Source organism: Ambystoma mexicanum, chromosome 3q (assembly GCF_040938575.1).
Source record: "Ambystoma mexicanum isolate Mex_15411 chromosome 3q, UKY_AmexF1_1, whole genome shotgun sequence".
NCBI lineage: Eukaryota > Metazoa > Chordata > Amphibia > Caudata > Ambystomatidae > Ambystoma > Ambystoma mexicanum.
Window position 1 is genome coordinate 1260623988 of NC_090926.1, and position 18967 is coordinate 1260642954.

The window sequence follows — 18967 nt, forward strand, 5'->3', positions numbered from 1 at the left end:
GGTGGACTATGTGCTAGGCTTCAGGAGGAGGAGGATGGCAAGGATGAGAACTAAGGAAGTGGTCAACCTGAAGACAAGCCAAGCTCTGTACAGCTGTATTGTCAGACGGCTCAGAGGTTGGATTAAAACCAGAACAAGAAAAAGAATGTACTGGTTATGGAGCTCAGAAAGATGGTTACAATGGCCCCTACACCGTTGTTTCACAACTAGGGTAAGTTTGGCCTCTCCACAACAGACTTGATGAAAAAGGGACCTGCAGAGCTTTGCTCCATAAACATGTCCCTTGGTTCTCATGAACTCTAGGTTTTACCCAATGGTGCAATCGTGACAGACACTGGAGATTACATTTGAAAAGCAGGAGTTACAGAATAGAGATCACATTAATGCTGAGGGGGGGCAAGATGTTGGAGTGAGTGAGCAGCCCGCATGCCCATGGTCCAGTTCTATTCTGGTACCAAAGCAGTACCTCAAAGATTCTATGTAGACTGTAGAGCTCGGAATTATGTCACTACGAAAGATGCTCACCCTGTGACCAGGGCAGTAAACCTCATCAATACACTTAATTTCAGGGTTTTGGCAAGTTGCCCTGTCTGATAGTGCCAAGGAGAAGAGGCATTTAGATCATGAAAGACTTTTACAAGCGTTGGGCAATGGCTTGATAAATGCACCTGCCTCATGGGAACAGTTAGCCAATCATGCTTTTGTGGTTTGGAGCATTCCGTCTTAACCATCTCAACATCGTATTCGGTTAATAAACTTTTCTCTGGGGCAATTAGTTGCCACATCATGGATTTGTGGCACTGAAAAGAGGGCAGAAGGAAATCTACTGGTTGAGCTTAGAGGGAATGAGCCATCACAAGACTAATCTAGTCACAAAACATGAGAGTCATACGTTCTACTAGTGAGGACCACTCGGAGCCACCTTGACACAGCAGGAACATTTGACTATCCAGCATTCCAAGTGACAGAGAAGTGGGGCTCCATGATCTACTCTGAACACAAGGTCAGTGGGGGATGAATACAGCCCCTCCCCAGCACAACCCAGGCTGTACAAGACTAGACGAGCACTATCATTTAACCCAGCTGAGATCCTGGGTGCTACAGGGACTTTATGACCACTGCATAAGAGTGATCATCCAGAGCAAGCTTACTGTTTCTATGGAGCAGAGCCAGCAAGCCATTTAAGGGCTGAATCATACCTTCTGTGAAGATCTAGTGTTCATGGCATTGTATTGCAGCAATTGTTTCATAATTCAGATGCCTCGAGATGGAATAATAATAAGCTCCTCTATATCAATTGCAGATTTCACCAACGCTTGTATGTGCAATTATTACTACCCAAGTGAAATTATCACTCATTTAATTGCCTTGGAAGGATGAAATGTTGAGTAGAACTTGCTAGGATTCCAACCTACTACCTGCAGATCACCCACCGATCCAAGCACCAAGTGGGTGATCTCTCCAGCTAATGAGCATGTTAAATAACACGAGTAGAGCATTGGTAGCAGGGATCAAAATACACAAATAAAAATAAAGCTAAAAATACCCCCTGGGTATCAGGAATTACGCAGTAAGCTGAAGCTACCGCTGGGGTACGAGAGTGCAGTAAATCGCATGTTGCAAACCGAATTTCCATGCAAATTTTAAACGTTTTCACACAGTCATGCTGCTCTGCGCTACAGGTCAGATCTTCTATGGTGATTATCCCGATTTTCAATTTGCAATTAGCAAGACCACAGGGACATCACGAGGGTGAGCTGAGGGCCTGAACTAAAAGTGATCATTTTCTTTTTTCTTTTATACTTATGTAAACAAGTGTAATAAAATGTTCAGTGACTTGCAAAACAGTGAAGCCAGGAGCACTTTGCTTAGCAATCACTCAGCCAGAAGGAGCAGAAATGTATCGATTCAGCCTGGCCCGGCATCATGTGCATCAGGGGCTCTACTCTCCCTCGGCACCATGCACCTGGCCACCCTCTTTCCTCTCCTATTGCCACCGGCACGCACTGCCTCCGGGCCACCCCTTGCACTGGGGTCTGTATCTGTACCCATACAGCCCCCACCCCTTTGTTTTGTTCTTCTTGCACTTATCAGACCTACCCAGCCTGCTGCCTTAAACCCACCACTGCCACTTGCTGGCTGCACTCCCTCGGTTTGTTGACTTTGTATTTATTATTTGTTTTTTTCCCTCCTTTTGTTCCCCCTTCCATGCACTTCTCCCTCTCCCCCTCTACCATGCACTTGCGCGTTCTCAATGTCACTGGGCCTAGTAATATCGTCGTTTTTGTTTCTCTTCTGTTCCCCTTCCCTTGCCTTGTCGCGCTCTGAAACACTTGTGTATGAGCGCAGTAGAACTAAAATATCAATATCAATTAGTTCAGTAAGTTAAGGTCCTACTGCACTGAGCAAACACATTAGAACAGCTCTTGCTCTGGCTGTGCAAATTGTAAAAAATAAATAAATATTTTTTTTTTTTTTTTTTTTTTAAAGGACGGCCAGTGAAGTCATGCATATGGAATTACTCTCCACAAGGTTTAGATTCAAGGAACTTGTTTCTCATGGTCATGGATCGGATAGCCATCCAGTTCTGTTTTAGCTTAGAATTCTATGATTTGTAGTTTTCCCACCAATTTGAAAGATGGGGAACTACACATCCCAGAATTCAAAGGGGGGATGAACTGGAAGCCCTTCTGGTGCATGTCCACAAACAACTTTAGCTCTGTAGACCAGGCATGGACTGGCCTTTAGGGCAATAGGCCCATGGCCGAACCAAAAACGCGAAATGCTTGTGTGGGCCAGATTTGTGGGGCACTTTTTTGGCTAAAGTGGGCCAGTTTGATGAGTGACTTCACTATATGGCTAATAGTTTTGACCACTGTTGCAGAATAAATATTCTTTTAAATGTACAATTTGTATCACATTTTATCAAAAATCTCCCACTTTGGTACTATTCAAACAGTGTTCCAAAAGGAAGGAATTCCCATTTGCAACTGTGGGCCACTTTTATGTTGGTGCCCGAGACAATTTTATGCCCCAGTGCGACCCTGCTGTAGACTGTGTGAACACTGGGTCTGCCAGTGCTTTCTACTAGTAAATAAACACCCCCCTCCCCGTCGCTTGATCCTTCACCTCACTGCCTTCTGCATATGGCACTGGACTCAAGCAGGCAGGACAGATTCTACATTCAATTTGAATTATCAAGAGCAATGGGGGTGAAATATTTCTTAGGTCTATTCTCAATTTGTGACACCATCCATGAACGCATGGCTCCCTCTGAACTCGCATCACAAGGGCCTAATGCACTCAGACCTGGGGAAAACGGTCATGATGGGGCTCTGGTGAGGTGGTGGTCTAGGCCATATTTGTGCCGATATTTATTTTAACAGTCATTTTCAAAGGTTTTTTTTGTTGCCACTATCTTTATGTAGGTAAATGAACACGTATTGCAAGAATCAAGAAAGAAATCAACAGCGCCCACTGAACGCTGTCCCTTTAGGATTACATGGTCAGTGGTGACTCCGACATCAGACCTTCATAATACACCAGGCAGACGGTAAACAAGCTATAGTGATTAGCTCACTATGCAACCTTTCGGTGACCAAAGAAACACAATGACATGGGCTTTCGGACCTCACATGAGTGACTTTTCTCCCTTTAATGGGATAAAGAGTTATCAAAACAAACTGTTGCAGCGAGGGGTCATGATGCCCATGCCATGTGGTTCCAAAGAAATGCAAGTCGAGGCCAATTTTCAAGGCGATGACCTGTGACTGAGCAGCAAGCTCATTGCTCAAAAAGTGCATTATAACACTTCCACTAGTCACTCTTTCATTCAAGGCGATCAACGAGTGAGCGCCATGAAAGACCAATTCTGCAGCCGCCTTAGATTCCTGGAGGATCAGCTAAATATGTGCAGACACAAGTTTCAAAATGCTACCTTGCTACAGCTGGAAAATCCTGCCTGCGTATTGGTGAGTTAACTAAAAAGCGGTAAGTTAAAGAACTTCAAATGCAAAAAGGCAATGTAAAAAAAACAAAACAAAAAAAAAATAAAGTTCTTGGTAGAAGTAGTTTCAGTTGGAGCAGTTTTTAATGCCATTCCGTAAACCAAACGTGCCCGACACAAAATCAATATGTTAGGAATAGGAAGAATATATACAGTGCCAAGAAGGAAAAGGATTTACTTTGGGTTGGCGGCTTTGGGGTTTATATATTTATAATGGATAATGTTTTCTAAACATATGACAATGGGGGGATTTCCCTGGTTCGGTCGTGGAATTTACAAATAATAAGTCACACCACGAAATACACTCATCTCTGTGGGTATTCCCTGCTGCCATACCAAAGGGTAACATGTCCGCGATTACTGAACACATTTTTGGGCCGCAAGTAGACTAATGGGGGGGTGGGGACGTGAAAGAGAGAGAGAGCTACAATCAGCCTACGTTGATCTGTGGCATGCAGATTATCAAGATGGCAACAGGTTTATCTTAACCAGTGCGGGGAGGGGGGGAGGGGGACGGGTGGGGGCTAAAAGCCTAAATGACCACTTAAGAAAAGCTATTACGTTTGCTTTGCCAGTCGCAGAAGGGCTCCTCCTCCTCCTCCTCCTCCTCTTCCTCCTCCGTTTGTGATGATAAATCTGACAATTTATGACCTTTTTAAGAAAATATTTGTTTAGTTCACTCCGCCTGCTATACCGCAATAACCATGATATACTGTCATTTGGTAAGAAGGTTATCGTACTGCCATAAAACTAATACCGTGACACCCCTGCAACCGACCCTATCCTTATTTCTTGTGGAGTCACACAAGGATCACGAGTATCGCCTACCATGTAGAACGTGTTCACCAAACCATTGTTTGATGATCTGGACCATCTGATTGTCACCGACACGAATTACGCAGATGACACCAAGATCCTCATACCTCTGACTAGCGATTATGATAAAGACCTAGACCTTATAAACAAAATCTGTCTCATCATTCAGGCCTGGATGGCTACACATGGTCTTTGCCTGAATGATGAGAAGACTGAGCTACTCCTATCAACATGAACAATTGAGTGATCAATGCTGCTCCTTCAACATCGATGGAAATAATATCAAGGTCGCCAAAGAGATAAAAACACTGGGTTTCTACCTGGACTCCTCCCTGAACATGCGCAAACAGGTTAGTGCAACAGCCTCTGCAACAGCATACACCTGCAAGCATATACGTGCCTGCAAGCATATACGTGCCTACAAGCATATACGTGCCTGCAGACCCTTTCTATCTGTAAAAAGCTGCATTACTCTGGCCAGAACCTTAGTATTATCCAAAGTTGGCTAATTACCTAGGTGACAGTAAACATATTATCAATTTACTCCAGATCCTACAGAATAATGCACTTAGGTCTGCCTTGAGCATACCTCGACGACAACACATATCTGCAACTAGAAGTGATAACAACTGGCTCTCCATCAAGGAGAGAATACAATTTACAACAGCATCCTTGACTTATAAATGCCTCAACAATGCAGCCCCTCAATACCTTACTGAAAAATTCACCAAAAACCACCACACCCGACTTACTAGATCTTCCAACTCTAACTCTCTACAAGTGCCCCGGTACAAACTCAAAAAGGCAGGCGGCAGTAGCTTTCTAGTTATGGCCGCACAACTCTGGAACTCTCTACTTACTACATTAAAACCAGACCAATCTTACAACAAATTTAGGAAAAACATGGAAATCTGGTTGATCAACGATGCACCCTACTAGTTTTCTTTAGCCCTCCTCATTCTGAACCATGTATAATAAATCTGTATAACTTCTACTACATGTAATAATCAACAGTATATTTTGTATTTCCTCTGTAACTAAACTGTTTATTGCCCAGCGTGTAAATAATGTAAAACTATTTCCAGGTATGCATTGCATTCTTGTACTGCCTTCTATATACTTACTGTGTGTAACTGTAAAGATGCCGGAGGGGGGTGTCTGTATTTCCGCTCTCTACATGGTAGAGGAGAGGCACAGAGGACCCCAGCCAAGATTCTTTACTGTGGTAGCAATGGACGAGCAATCAAGGCCTAGCTTCTCAGGAGGTGATGCAGGCTGGTTCTTAAGTACAGTGTAGTCCCCAAGCACCCACAAAGGAATGTCTGCACACTGTTCGATTAAAACACAGTCTTTATATAATTAATATTCAATGGGTATATACAATATCACGATAACGCACTGTGTACTCGGAAAACAATGGTAAATATGTACAGTTCTAAAGTGGTACCACAACGATTATTAGATCTCTTTAAAGTGCATCAACTATACGGTCAAAATGTCACACAGATCAATAAAGAGGAAACCAACAGTAGAGAGAGGAAGGAAAGCAAGATGGTTGAACAATTGGCAGAGTGCTGGTCACTACCATTAAAACACAGCTCTGTGTGGAGATCCCCCCCACCTGAGCAACCTGTAGAGCAAAGATGTATCACAAGCCCAGTCCATATATTGTTCACACTAGACTTCCCAATATCTTTGCAACCCCAAAGTACCTGGCGTTGTAGCGTTCCTCGTCGGGGAATCGACGGCCCTTCTTGAGTGCCCTTCCTTTAAAGGCAGGAGTCACGGGTCGAACGTCCAACGGGGAACAGGTTGAGCTATGACGGTGAAGTGGCGGCGTCGTTCCTAGCGGTACTCGTTGACGGGGAAGCGTAAACGTCCTGCAAGGAAGAGGCTTGCAGGGCACCTCGGTGTCGATAGTTCTGGACCGCAAAGAGTTTGAAGAACTGTGGCCCAGCAAGGGTGTCGAGTCGTCGGCGTCTCTGTGGTCTTTGGGTGGCGGGAAACCCACCGGCAGATACTCCTCGGCACGTCAGCGGTCAGGCCTTCTTCAGCAGGATACAGCAGCGACGATGCGGACGAGAGCGTCCTTGGATCAATGAAGTTCTTGGGCAAACGGGAGCACGGCGGCTCCAGTCGACGACGGCGGACAACAGTCCGGGTACTTCTCCTTGTGATTCCGCAGCAGTCCCCTTCTCGGGTCGACAGCCTGTCGAAGGCCTGTCTACCAGGAAGCTTTGGCAAAGATCTGCTGGTGCATGATGGTCCCTCGTAGCTCTGGAAGAGGGCGCCTTACCAGGTCCTCTCTGGGTCAGTCCTTTGAGGCACCGCAGAAAACAGATTGTGAAGGAGAGCAAGAGCAATTCTTCTCGTCCAGCAGGGCTTCAACGTCAAGCTTCAGTTACTCCAGTTACTCGTTGTAGTGGACTTCAGCTTCTGAACATGATTCCTAGCAGTGAGAGGTCCCCAGATATACTGTTGATCTCCCATTCATTCCGCAGGGTCACACTCAAGCATCCATTCACGACTAAGGGCATTCAGGCAGACAGGCAGCCAATCAGGCACACAGTGTATTCAGGCCATTCACCCTCCAGACACTCACAAGTTATGTGTATTGGGACAAGCACCGAGCCATTCAACACTCCATACTGCATTCATACCGGTTTCGGGCAGGGCTGTCTCAGTCATATTGTCAACCACCAGATACTAGACACCCACAACATAGAATGTGTATTCGTCACACACTCCATTCACCCAGGTCCCACCCACAGGCTTACCCACAACATACGGTCGTTGAGAAGGCTCCAGCCAGTCTGGTCGGCACTTCCCCACACTACCATATATGGAACTTCCACCCAACAGCCAGTCAGGGGGAAGGGACAGAGGCAAGGCTTCCCGGGACTTCGGGAAGATCAAGGTAACAGGTGATGGAAGGCAAGAGGCCATGGGGGCCATTTTGTTTCCATCATGAATCTACCTATTCCAATGACAGGGCCTGGGCATCCCAAAATGGAGGATGCCCAGGGCACCAGGCATTTCAGCCCGTACCCTGCTCCGTAGGTCACACACAGGTGCCCAAATACATACATTAGGGGCACAGGGTTGCACCCCTAACCGTGGGTTCCATAAGGGTATCCCATTGGTCTGTTCACCAAACCAAAAGAGAGCTGCAGTCCCACATGAACTCCTGTGCGGAAAACACGACAGAACACATGATAAAAGGCAGTAAAGGACAAGGATACGGAAGCCCTGTCCCTCCGATGCATTTCCAGCATCACAGTAACTAAGAAATTGCATATCCCCGTTATGCGCCCAGATACCTTCGGGTTTGGTGCGCACTATAAATAAACAAACAAACAGTATGGAGCTGACCCTGTAGGAACCTCCCTTTGCCTGTGGCGTTTAGCCGCAGGGCTGCTACAGGCAGGGGGCTGCCCTAGGGCTAAACTATTAATGGGATCCTATGAGCCAATCGGGGAGAGAATAAGAAAGGGGAGGCAGGGAGAATCAATGCGTCGCCAGAGCGCAGAAATTAAGCAAAAAGGATACAGATTACCAGAGGGGTGCAGGGGACCTCACCATAGCGTTGCCTGGGACCAAGGGGGCATGCTCTAGTGGCTCGGCAAGGGACTAGGCCCCCGTTCGAGTTGTTGTTGGGAATAGCCAATCTGGGGAGGGGGCAGGACATGAGGCAGGGAGAGAACACAGAAGGGGACCAGGGGGAACCAACGAGGTGCCGGAGCGCTTCCGAGCACATAAATTAAGCACAAAAGGACTCATGTGATCACACCGGTCCAACCCTATCTGCCTCGCTGAAAAAGTCCTCTCATGTTTGGAATATGGGGGAAGGAGTCCCCTCTTTAAATATAGATGGGAGATGGTGTCAGCTTACCTCACATGTACCCTGGTTTCCTGAATGAGATGACCAAATCCATTCACACTTTTCTGTGTGAGCTGGAAGGTTTGAAATGCATTTATCTCTTCAGTTTGGAATTTAATGTTTAGTTTATTAGTTTATTTACATGGCGCGCTCAACCCAAAAGGTATCTAGACGCAGATGTTAATGTTTAACTATTTGGCTGAATACACGACAAATATTCGGTCATATTCTAAATATGCTATTCGGTAGACTCCCCCCCAGCCCCAGTCACAACACACCTGTACAGAAGTCTGCATCCATTACAGGGCATGCGCCTGGATGTTAATGCTCTGATTACTTACTGGTAATCTTCATCACTCCTAGTCTTACTCTTACTCGTCACAGTACTCGCCTCACGAGGCCCCTGCCTCCGACACAGGACCTTCTTTTAATCCCTATAACTCCTCCCCCACATCCACATCACTCAGTTTCATATTACCAAGCTGGAGCATGGGACCTTCCTCGCAGGGAGGGTGAGGGGGGGTCGTCAGTACTGTGACGAGGAAGAGTAGGACTAGGAGTAATGAAGATTGACAGTAAGTAATCAGAGCATTACCTCCACGTCCACTCTTCCTCGTCCCAGTACTTACCTCATGGAGGTATACCAAAGCAGCAACGGGGAAAAGCTCCCATTAGACACAGAGCCAAAAACAGTGCAGCAAAACACACACCCATAATAACTCTTAAAGGAATGGTTCGCCCAAACATTTTTATTTCAAAAAACGATTGGCATTTTTTTTTTCGAAGTCCCTATGTAAAATTTTGAGCAATTCAAGCTCAAAGATAGCACATGGGGGCATCCATTTTGTGAAATGGACGCCCGCCGCTGTGCTCGCTTTGGCTTTTGCGGCACTAATGAAGGAAAAGCCAGCCAGCTGTAGTAAACAAAAGCTACCACTGGGTGGCTTTTCCTTCATTGGTGCTGTACGCGGAGGACGGGGACCAGAGACTACAGGCAGAAAAGCTGCAGCTGCATCTCGGTAAGTGCTATTTTTTAATAAAAATAAACACTAGCTGCGTTTTTTTTCTCCTAAGTTTTCCGGGCTATAAAACCGCAGCTTTAAAAACGTTGTATTTATGTTTGCAGTAGCTTTTGAAGCGACCGCAAACATAAATACAACGTTATTGTGTTTGAAAACGCTGCGGTTTTTCTTTCTAAGTTTCTCAGGCTCCTCCGGCTCGGAGGAGCCTGAGAAACTCAGAAAGAAAAACTGCAGCGATTTCAAACACAACCGCGTTGTGTTTCTGCCTGCCGTGGCTATCACTTTGGGTCTCCGGTGCTCCCCCATGGGAGCACCAGAGACCCAAAGTGAAAGCCAAGGCAGGCAGAAACACAACACGGTTGTGTTTACATGCCGCTGTGTTCCTGCCTGCATCTGATTTCCCATTTGGGGCTCTCGGGCTCCCCACGGGGGGCCCGAGAGCCCCAAATGGGAAATGCTAAATGCTGCAGTGTTTCTACCTAAATATGCTTTCCCATTTGGGGCTCTAGGGCTCCCCACGGGGGGCCCGAGAGCCCCAAATGGGAAATGCTAAATGCTGCAGTGTTTCTGCCTAAATCTGCTTTCCCATTTGGGGCTCTAGGGCTCCCTGTGGGGAGCCCTAAAGCCCCAACTGGGAAAGCAGATTTAGGCAGAAACACAATGCGGTTGTGTTTGAAAACGCTGCAGTTTTTCTTTCTACTTACCGAGATGCAGCTGCAGCTTTTCTGCCTGTAGCCTCCGGTCTGCGTCCTCCGAGTCCCGGCACCAATGAAGGAAAAGCCACCCAGTGGTAGCTTTTGTTTACTACAGCTGGCTGGCTTTTCCTTCATTAGTGCCGCAAAAGCCAGCAGAGGCGGGCATCCATTTCACAAAATGGATGCGCCCATGTGCTATCTTTGAGCTTGAATTGCTCAAAATTTTACATAGGGACTTCAAAAAAAAAAAAAGCCAATCTTTTTTTTTTATATTGCCTATCTATTTTTGAAATAATAATTTTTGGGCGAACCATTCCTTTAATTCACATCCCCACAGACAAACTCCAACCCCGAAGGAACCAATCCCTGAGTGGGAGAAACTCAACCCATAGCGGTTGATGAAAGTGCTTAGACCAGCCCAGGCGGCAGCCATACAAATCTCTTGCAGAGAAAGGAAGCCGCCAACCCCCTGGTGGACCGCCCCTGATCGTGCGCAGGCACAGGCAGGCCAGAAGCCACATAGGCCATGAAGATCACAACATGGAACCACCGGAAAATGGAAACCACAGATGCCTTACGCCCAGCCCCAGCCGGACCACAAGCAATCAGAAGACTACCAGATTGGCAGGAAAAAAAAACCTAGCCAAATACTCCAACACGGCCTGCCGGACATCAATGTTATGCCAAGCCACCTCCTCAGGCGTTTTCGGATCATGAAAGAAGTCAGGGAGAACCAGATCCTGAGAGGTGTGAAAACCGAGAAACAACTTTAGGGAGAAACTTCAGACCACACCCTCAGCACCACCAAGTCCGGCAGCACCCTCAGGAAAGGAGGGTGACATAAGAGCCCCAATCTCCCGAAGCCTACGGGCAGAATTGATGGCAATAAGAAAAGCAGATTTCAGTGTAAGATGTTTGATATCAATCTCGGAAATGGGCTCAAAAGGAGGCCCTTGAAGGAACCCTAATACAAGAGGGAGATCCCAAGGGGGAAGCCCTTTATCAGCACAAGGACGGGAAGAAGAAAAACCCCGGAGCAACTTCCGCACCAACAGCGCCCCATCCAAGTGACCATCAGAGTCCCCCAAAAGGAATTTAATGGAGACCCACTGAGAGCGAAGCCTGGAAAAACCGCCAGGCCCTTGTCAAAACCCCTCCTAGAGGAAATTAAGGATAGCGCAGAGGCCAGAACGCAGGGCAGGGATCCCAGACCGCCCATACCAGTCTCGGAAATGGCCCCAATGCCTGCTGAACACCTTCAGAGTGGAGGGTCTAAGAGCTTCCATTATGGACTCAACTACAGGACCTAAGAACCCCTGAGATATCAGCCTAGACTGAGCAATATCCACATTGCCCATTGCATCCGGCGGACTTCCAACCGCAGATCCCCTTGAAGGGGACACAGCCACGTCGGAACCTGCCAAGGTTCCTAGGACCGAAGCTTCAACAGAGAGGGGAACCAACTCCGGCGGGACCAGAACGGAGCCAACAACCACAGTCACCCAGACACTCTGATGCGCCGAACCACCTGGGGCAGAAGGGGAATAGGCGGAAAGGCATAAAGGAAACCCCAAGGCAACTGTACAGAGAGGGCGTCCACACCCCCAATCCCCTCAGCCTGAAAACCGAGAGCAGAAGAGAGGAACTTCTGCTGATACCGGGGATGCAATAGGTCTAGAATAGCGGACCCTAATCTGATACAGGTCACTGCAAAGACCTGGGCCAACAGGACCAGTTCCGCAGAGGAGTGAAACCGGCGTCTGAGAAGATCCGCTTGAACATTGTCCACCCCCTGGTACATGAGGCCACCAGAGACACCAGATGCGATTCCCCCCAGGTGCCTATCAGCGCTGCCAGAGCATTAAAGGAGCGGCCGGAATCCCTTTTGTGGTTGACATATGCCAAGGCCGTTGTATTGTCTGTTCGGACCAAAAACGCCCAACCGCCTAGCAACACCTCGAAGTACACCAGAGCTCGGAGAATGGCACAACTCTAGCCAATTGGATGATCGACGGCTCTCCCCAGATCTCACAACCCTTGAGCTGAGAGGACCCCCAATGTAGAACCCCCCAACCCATTCGGCTGGCATCTAAGAGAGGCCACAGGAGGAAGGACCATGGACACCTCAGCCTGTAGATTTGGAATCCCCCGCCACCATAGCAGGGAGAATCGCAGCGCTGGGGACACTGAAATCAAAGCTTCGAAAGCCGAGACATCGGGAGCCAGTGGGAGAGAGTATAAGACACCCAGGGACGTAACTGAAGACGGGCCCAAGGAACTAGAAAACACGCAAGACGCCACATGCCCCGTAACTTCAGCAACAGGCGAGCCGAGACATACTGCCTTCTGAGAACCCAGCCCAGAACAGCCAGCAAGCGACGGACCCTCCCTAGGGACAGGAACACCCTCTCCATCCCGGTGCAAACCAGTGCCCCAATGAAAACTAGATCCTGAGAAGGCTCCAGCTGAGACTTCTCGCCAGTTCACTAGCAAATCCCAGTCCTGCAATGCCTGGGAAACTAAAGGGAGACAAGGCAGGATAGCCTGCCGACAGGACTCCTCAACCAACCAATCGTCCAGGTAGAGAAAAAAATAAATCTGCATTCCCTGCAGATGCAAATGCACAACCAGGGGAGTCAGCAGCATGGAGAAAACTCTGGGATCCGATCACAACCCGGACGAGAGCACTCAGAACTGAAAACGCTAAGATCACATCCAATCCCCCCTGCACAAGATCCAGAGTGCGTTCGGCAAAGCCTCCACGTTGAAGCGTTCTATCCGTACAAGCAATGCAGGGCCTCGAGATCCATAAGCAGGTGACACATCCTAGAAGGCATAGGGACCAGGAACGCCCGCAAGTAGAAAACTTGATCCCGAACAGGGAGAGGAACGGGCAAGACGGTAACCCACAACAACCATTCAGAGAGAACGGATCCCATGGCCAACTACCTGGTCCGTCAGCTGGGTACCAAAGACCTAACCATGCAAACCTGGACAGGAGGAGACAGGACCAGCAACTGATACCCCTCTCCGGAAGGAGCCCATTACCCAGGAAGCCGAACCCCACAGGTCCCATACACCTCCGAGAAGATAGAGACAAGGAGCCAGGGAAACCGCCAGTCACAACACTTGCACCAGCGGAAAATCACAGGACGTTGAAGCAGGCCTGCGCCGCAATATAACAGCTTGCTCGTCAGCCCACAAAAAGATCCGACCTAACAAAAGGAAGATACAGGACAGCCCAGAAGTCCAGCAGACCATGGCCCCCTCAGCCGACAGAGGAGCCACCAGGCTGGCGTCAATGGGCAGAGTACTGTCCCAAAGCAGGGCAATGCAATCCATCCCGGATAGCAGACACCAAAAGCAACCCCATACCTGGGGTATGCCTATACTGGAAAGCTCACTGAAGGGACAGCCCCCTCCACCAGCATCAGAGGCTCTGAGAACCCCTTTAAGCACAGACATGTGCCACCATCTGCCATATTACTTCCCCACATTTGAGAGGAGGCGTGAAAGCAACACATCGGCACTGGAGGACCTAGGCCCTAAAAGAAGAGACACTGGGAAACCCCTGCATGGCCGTTACATTCCATGGCGGACAAGGGAAAAGAAATTACTCTTCTTCGTCCATCCCCCGTGCAGTTCAGAGGAAGAGGGCAGGACAAGGAGCCTGCGCCCATGGCTAGCACAGACCCAAACACACCACTAACTCGCCACATGACAGAGGTGGCTTGAGCCCTGTAACAAGTAGCCTTGGAAGGATGAAGGGCTGAGTCAGCCCCGCTGAGACTCGAACACGAAGTGTAGACTATCGGCCGCTTGCAGAAGTGTCACAGGCTGCATGCAGAGAATGCAGCCAACATCTGGTGCATCCTGGGCTGAGTGTGTCTGAGGAGAGGGCGGTACTTTAAAAGATTCTCTGCCACTGTCACCCCACGACAAGAAGCATAGAGGCCTCACAACAAAGGCAAAGGCTAGCTCATACTGCCAAGTGCTTGCCATCATTTCCGATAAAGATGTGTACACAGAGCACGAGGAAATGACCTGTCGAAGGAGCCGGCATGAATGGGACGCCAAGATGGCCATACCAGCAGGAGAGGGGAAAAACAGCAAGCACAAAGCCCCCTCCCCTCTCCTTACCTTCCCCCGGGCCGTGCAGGACCGGGACACAATGTCCACGCTGCGGTCCGGAGCCCAGCAAAGAACCAAGAGTGAGGCAATCCCGCTCAACTGGGACCCCAAGCCCCACAGGGGACCCAAGAGCAGCGCCGCATCCGAGGGAGCCGAGGGTCCTGCCACACAGCCCCCCCCCCCCAGGGTGCCAGCAATCGGTGCTCCACAGTGCCCCACACCAGGAAGAAAAAGTCCAACCTGCCAGAGGCAGGTAAAATTAAACTGAGTGACATGGATGTGGGGGAGGAGTTATGGGGATTTAAAGAAATAGAAAAAGGTCCTGTATCAGAGGCAGGGGCCTCATGAGGTAAGTACTGGGACGAGGAAGAGTGGACGTGGAGGTAATGCCTCAGTCCCTCCGGGGAGTGTGGGTGAAGACAGCACTGAAACATTCCTTCCGTTCCAGCATTCTGTGATTCGAAATTCTGCAGTTCTCATTAGTAATCCTGGACTACATATCCCAGAAAGCAATGGAAAAAAAGCGGAAGTGGAGAAATACTGTCCGAATATAATGATGCATGTGGTTTCCATAACACTAGGTACATGATGCATAATGTACATGCCCCTTCCAATTGCATCCCTCCGAGTCACGCACGGGTACAGGGGCACATGCCCGTACTGTTGTTGCTCCTTCCCATACTTGCCAACCCTACAGATTTAGGCAGTAGGCTCCTGCTTTTTAAGCAGTCCTACCGCCTACAAATTTCAGGGACAGATCCTACTGCTTTTTACAGTGGCAGATAATGTATGTGATTTTTAAGGCAGGCTCCAGGACAAAGCATGAAACCCATTCATTAGTCTGTCTATACAGTGGACTGGTAGGCGATTACTTTGATTGGGCTCAGCCGCTCACTGACCTGACAGCTACTTGACTCTGTCCTACATTCTAGCTGGGACAACCCTTAGGCATAGCTCTCAACTTACCCGCTTTTGGCGGGTGTCACCTGCCAAAGCATCTACACAACCGCCCACCCGCCAGCTCATCTGTTTCACCCGCCTTGGCAAAGGTGGGAGCTACGATTCATATTTTTGCCGGGACCCGATTTCGAGATCCCGAAATCGGGTCCCGGCGCGACTCTTCCTGCGCGAATGGAGGCGTGAAAAGCAAGTGTCATGCTTTTCACGCCCCCATTTCCTCCCCCTTCACCTCCCTGGCGCTCTCCTCCAATGAGAGGATTGTGCCTGGGAGCATTCCTCCCCACCCCCCTCCCGTAAAAGGTCAGCGACATAGAAGTAGGACTTCCGTTTCATGTTTTTACGGCAGTCCTACTTTTATGTTTATGGCCTTTCTGGGTTTTCACCCGCCTTGGTATCAAAAAAGGTTGAGAGGTATGCCTTAGGTGAACCAATAGTGAAGGCAAATGGCAGAGCGTACCACCATCGCACAGCATCTGCCTATCAGACTGAGGGGTGGTATCAGTCGCCATGGCACATACTTGCCAACCCTACAGATTTAGGCAGTAGGCTACTGCTTTTTAAGCAGTCCTACCGCCTACAGATTTGGGTGACAGATCCTACTGCTTTTTAAAGTGGCAGGTAATTTATGCGACTCTAAGGCAGGCTCCAGGACAAAGCATGCAACACATTAGTCTGTCTGTACAGTGGGTTGGTAGGTGGTTACTTTGATTGGTCCCAATCGACTTACCTGACAGCTACGCAACAGTAAAACCCTTAGGTGAACCACCAGTGAAGGCAAGTGGCAGAACGTAACACCATCACACAGCATCTGCTATCAGACTGAGGCATTATCAGTCTCCATGTCATTCAGCGTTCAACTGCAGGAATACATATGTACTGCCCAGGCTGCTGCTACACAGCAGTGGCAAAACAATGCCTACCAGCTAGCTCTGTGTGATTACCTTCTGTGAAGTTAGGTAATTGAATTTGGTGTTAACTTACCATTCAGAATTATACCTTTTTAACATTTGAACATCTTTCCATGTTGTGCTGTTTGATGGGTGTATTTTAGAATGCTTCAATGGTGCCAACAATGTATGTTTTGTGTTTTCCTGTGATGTCATTTTTATGCGAATTATTGATTTTAAAACTTGAAAAATCCTACATCTTTTTAGTCACAGAATGTTGGCAAGTATGCCTTCCTGTGACTCTTGGTACGTTCCACATTCACACACAGCCCGTGCACTGATGGTATCCCCCAATTCCACCCCCCACCCCCATGGTATGGCCCACACTCACAGGACGCATGCCCAGATGGTAGGTGTTGCCCAGGCAGATGCAGCAGCCCAGCGCCCGCAGCTGGTGCGGCGTCACGCCCTTCATGGTACCCTGCGTGCCCACGGGCATGAAGACCGGCGTAGGCACCTCGCCGTGGGGCAGCCGCAGCTCGCAGGCTCGGGCTTTAGACACCCGGCACTCGGCCAGCACCCGCAGGGTGAGCGGAGCCATGGGGGCGGCCATGTTGGTGCGGGAAAGACGTCACCGGAAGCAGTGGCAGGCTGGCCGCACTCTGGGGCCCGCCATCACTGAGCACCCGCAGGGTGAGCGGAGCCATGGGGGCGGCCATGTTGGTGCGGGAAAGACGTCACCGGAAGCAGCGGCGGGCTGGCAGCGCTGCGGGGCCAGCCATCACTGGAGCAATATGGCGCCGGCGGATGTAACGTGAGGGCGTGCAGCAATCTGGCAGGAAGAACGGGCGCGGCCATCTTGCTACCTTTAAGGAACGTTATTTAAACTATTTTCTGGGTTTTAGAGAAGTAGACGAGCAATTCAGGTCTGGGATAAACTGCACAAGGAACATTACATCATAAAATGTGCACAAAAGATGGTACAATACATGTAAATTAATAATTACGTGCAAACTTAGCATTGGCATGGCTAATAATGCAGGAATCTTAAAATAGGATGAATAGAGTGTGATGTGCGACCCCTCCAGAGCCCATGGGTACAGCAGAGCAGCTGCAGACTCCAACGATGGAACTCCTGCTGTCTCAGTCTCTCATTCTGCATACATGCCAACCCTCCCGCTTTAGGTGTGAGACTCCCGATTTTCGATGTGAAAAATATTGCTATTTTTTGCAGTCTGCCGCCTAAAATAACTGTAGCCCCAATGCATTCCTATGAGGAAATATGCATCTCCCGATTTACCTGTGGAAATCTCCCTCCCAGGTGCATCTGAATGCTGGCATGTATGCATTCTGGGCCAGGCCTACACCGCGTGAACACGTGTGATCAGGTCCCTGCTGATCTGGGCTGCCGGCATCCGAGGTGCTCCTGCACCCAGTGTGTCCCCACATGCTCACAGAGTCCTGCCCTGCCTAGAACCACACCACACTGAAGGCACCAACCCCGTCTGAACTCGGATACTAAGCAGAATAGGAGATGGGGATTTATTTATTTATTTAGACATTTGTAAAGCGTGCCTAAACCCAAGGCATCTAGGCGCTCACTTGTACGATGCATACACAGTGGTAACAGTTGAAATACAGTTTGTGAGTACATACATATAAATACAAGCATGCGTCGGAAGGGGTAACTTAACAGTTCAATTCAGCGAGAGGCAAAATGTTAAAGGATGATGGCAAGCATAGATATGTAAAGTTGGCCTGAACTCTCCTGTTAGGACCTTTCTTACCATGGATGTCGGCAACCTGGGGTGGGATGCCACTCTAGTGCCCAAGTTCAGGGGGAAAGGACTATGCCTTTCCCCAAACTGGAAGAACTTGTCTGCTATTGGCAAAGGTCCTAAAGTGTTCCTTTGGAGGTTGAAAGGCCAAACATTGTTGGGCAGTAAATACACCTTTTTGGCCATTACGTATATCGAGCATCAGAGGGGATTAGGATCAGCATCGCTGGACACCTTCGCAGGTGAATTAGGTTCCACGGTGGAAGCTCCGCTGAAGGTCCCGGAGGCAGTCCACATCCAACGGAAATAGAAAATGTCAGGGAAGATAGGCTCTGTATGGTCTTTCCAAGGTCAGGAGTTCTCCAGGTTGGATAGATCCTATAGGGGGATCTGATGGAACTCCCTTGATAGACCTTGCCTCTGCTACACCCTGCTGATTTAGGCTTTCGGGTGGAAGGGTCTTAGGTGTACCCGCATTACACCTGGACTGGCCTTATGACTTCTTTACGCTCCCATGATCCTTCTGATTCCAAGAGTGGTGCTTGGGATTAGGGCGAGGCTTCTGGTATTTCTTTATTGGCGTTGATGGGGCTGCTTCGCCTCTCTCAGAACTCCAGTCTCAGGACCGGGGGAGGAGCCCAAGATGCCTTGACCTCTACTAGCTTGTCCAGGGTATACAAAATCCAATGGTCAGCCTGGAAGCTGCTAGAGGCAGGTTGCTAGCCTTGGCTGGCAGAGAGTATTCCCCATTCAATTTGCCCGACTTTCTGAAAGGACTACGATAGGCATTGG

General features: G+C 48.9%; 1 protein-coding gene across 2 annotated transcripts in view; it reads right to left on the bottom strand.

Moving 5' to 3' along the window:
• Nucleotides 1-17155, bottom strand: part of QTRT1 (queuine tRNA-ribosyltransferase catalytic subunit 1) — a 144770-nt gene extending 127615 nt beyond the window's left edge. The window contains exon 1 of one of the 2 annotated variants that reach the window (XM_069604275.1): nt 16789-17155. In XM_069604275.1, the coding sequence (XP_069460376.1) occupies nt 16789-17010 (222 nt within the window). In that variant the 5' untranslated portion in view covers nt 17011-17155. The remainder of the gene's footprint in view (nt 1-16788) is intronic. The other variant, XM_069604274.1, reaches the window with a different exon arrangement.
• Between the last annotated feature and the right edge of the window lie 1812 nt (nt 17156-18967).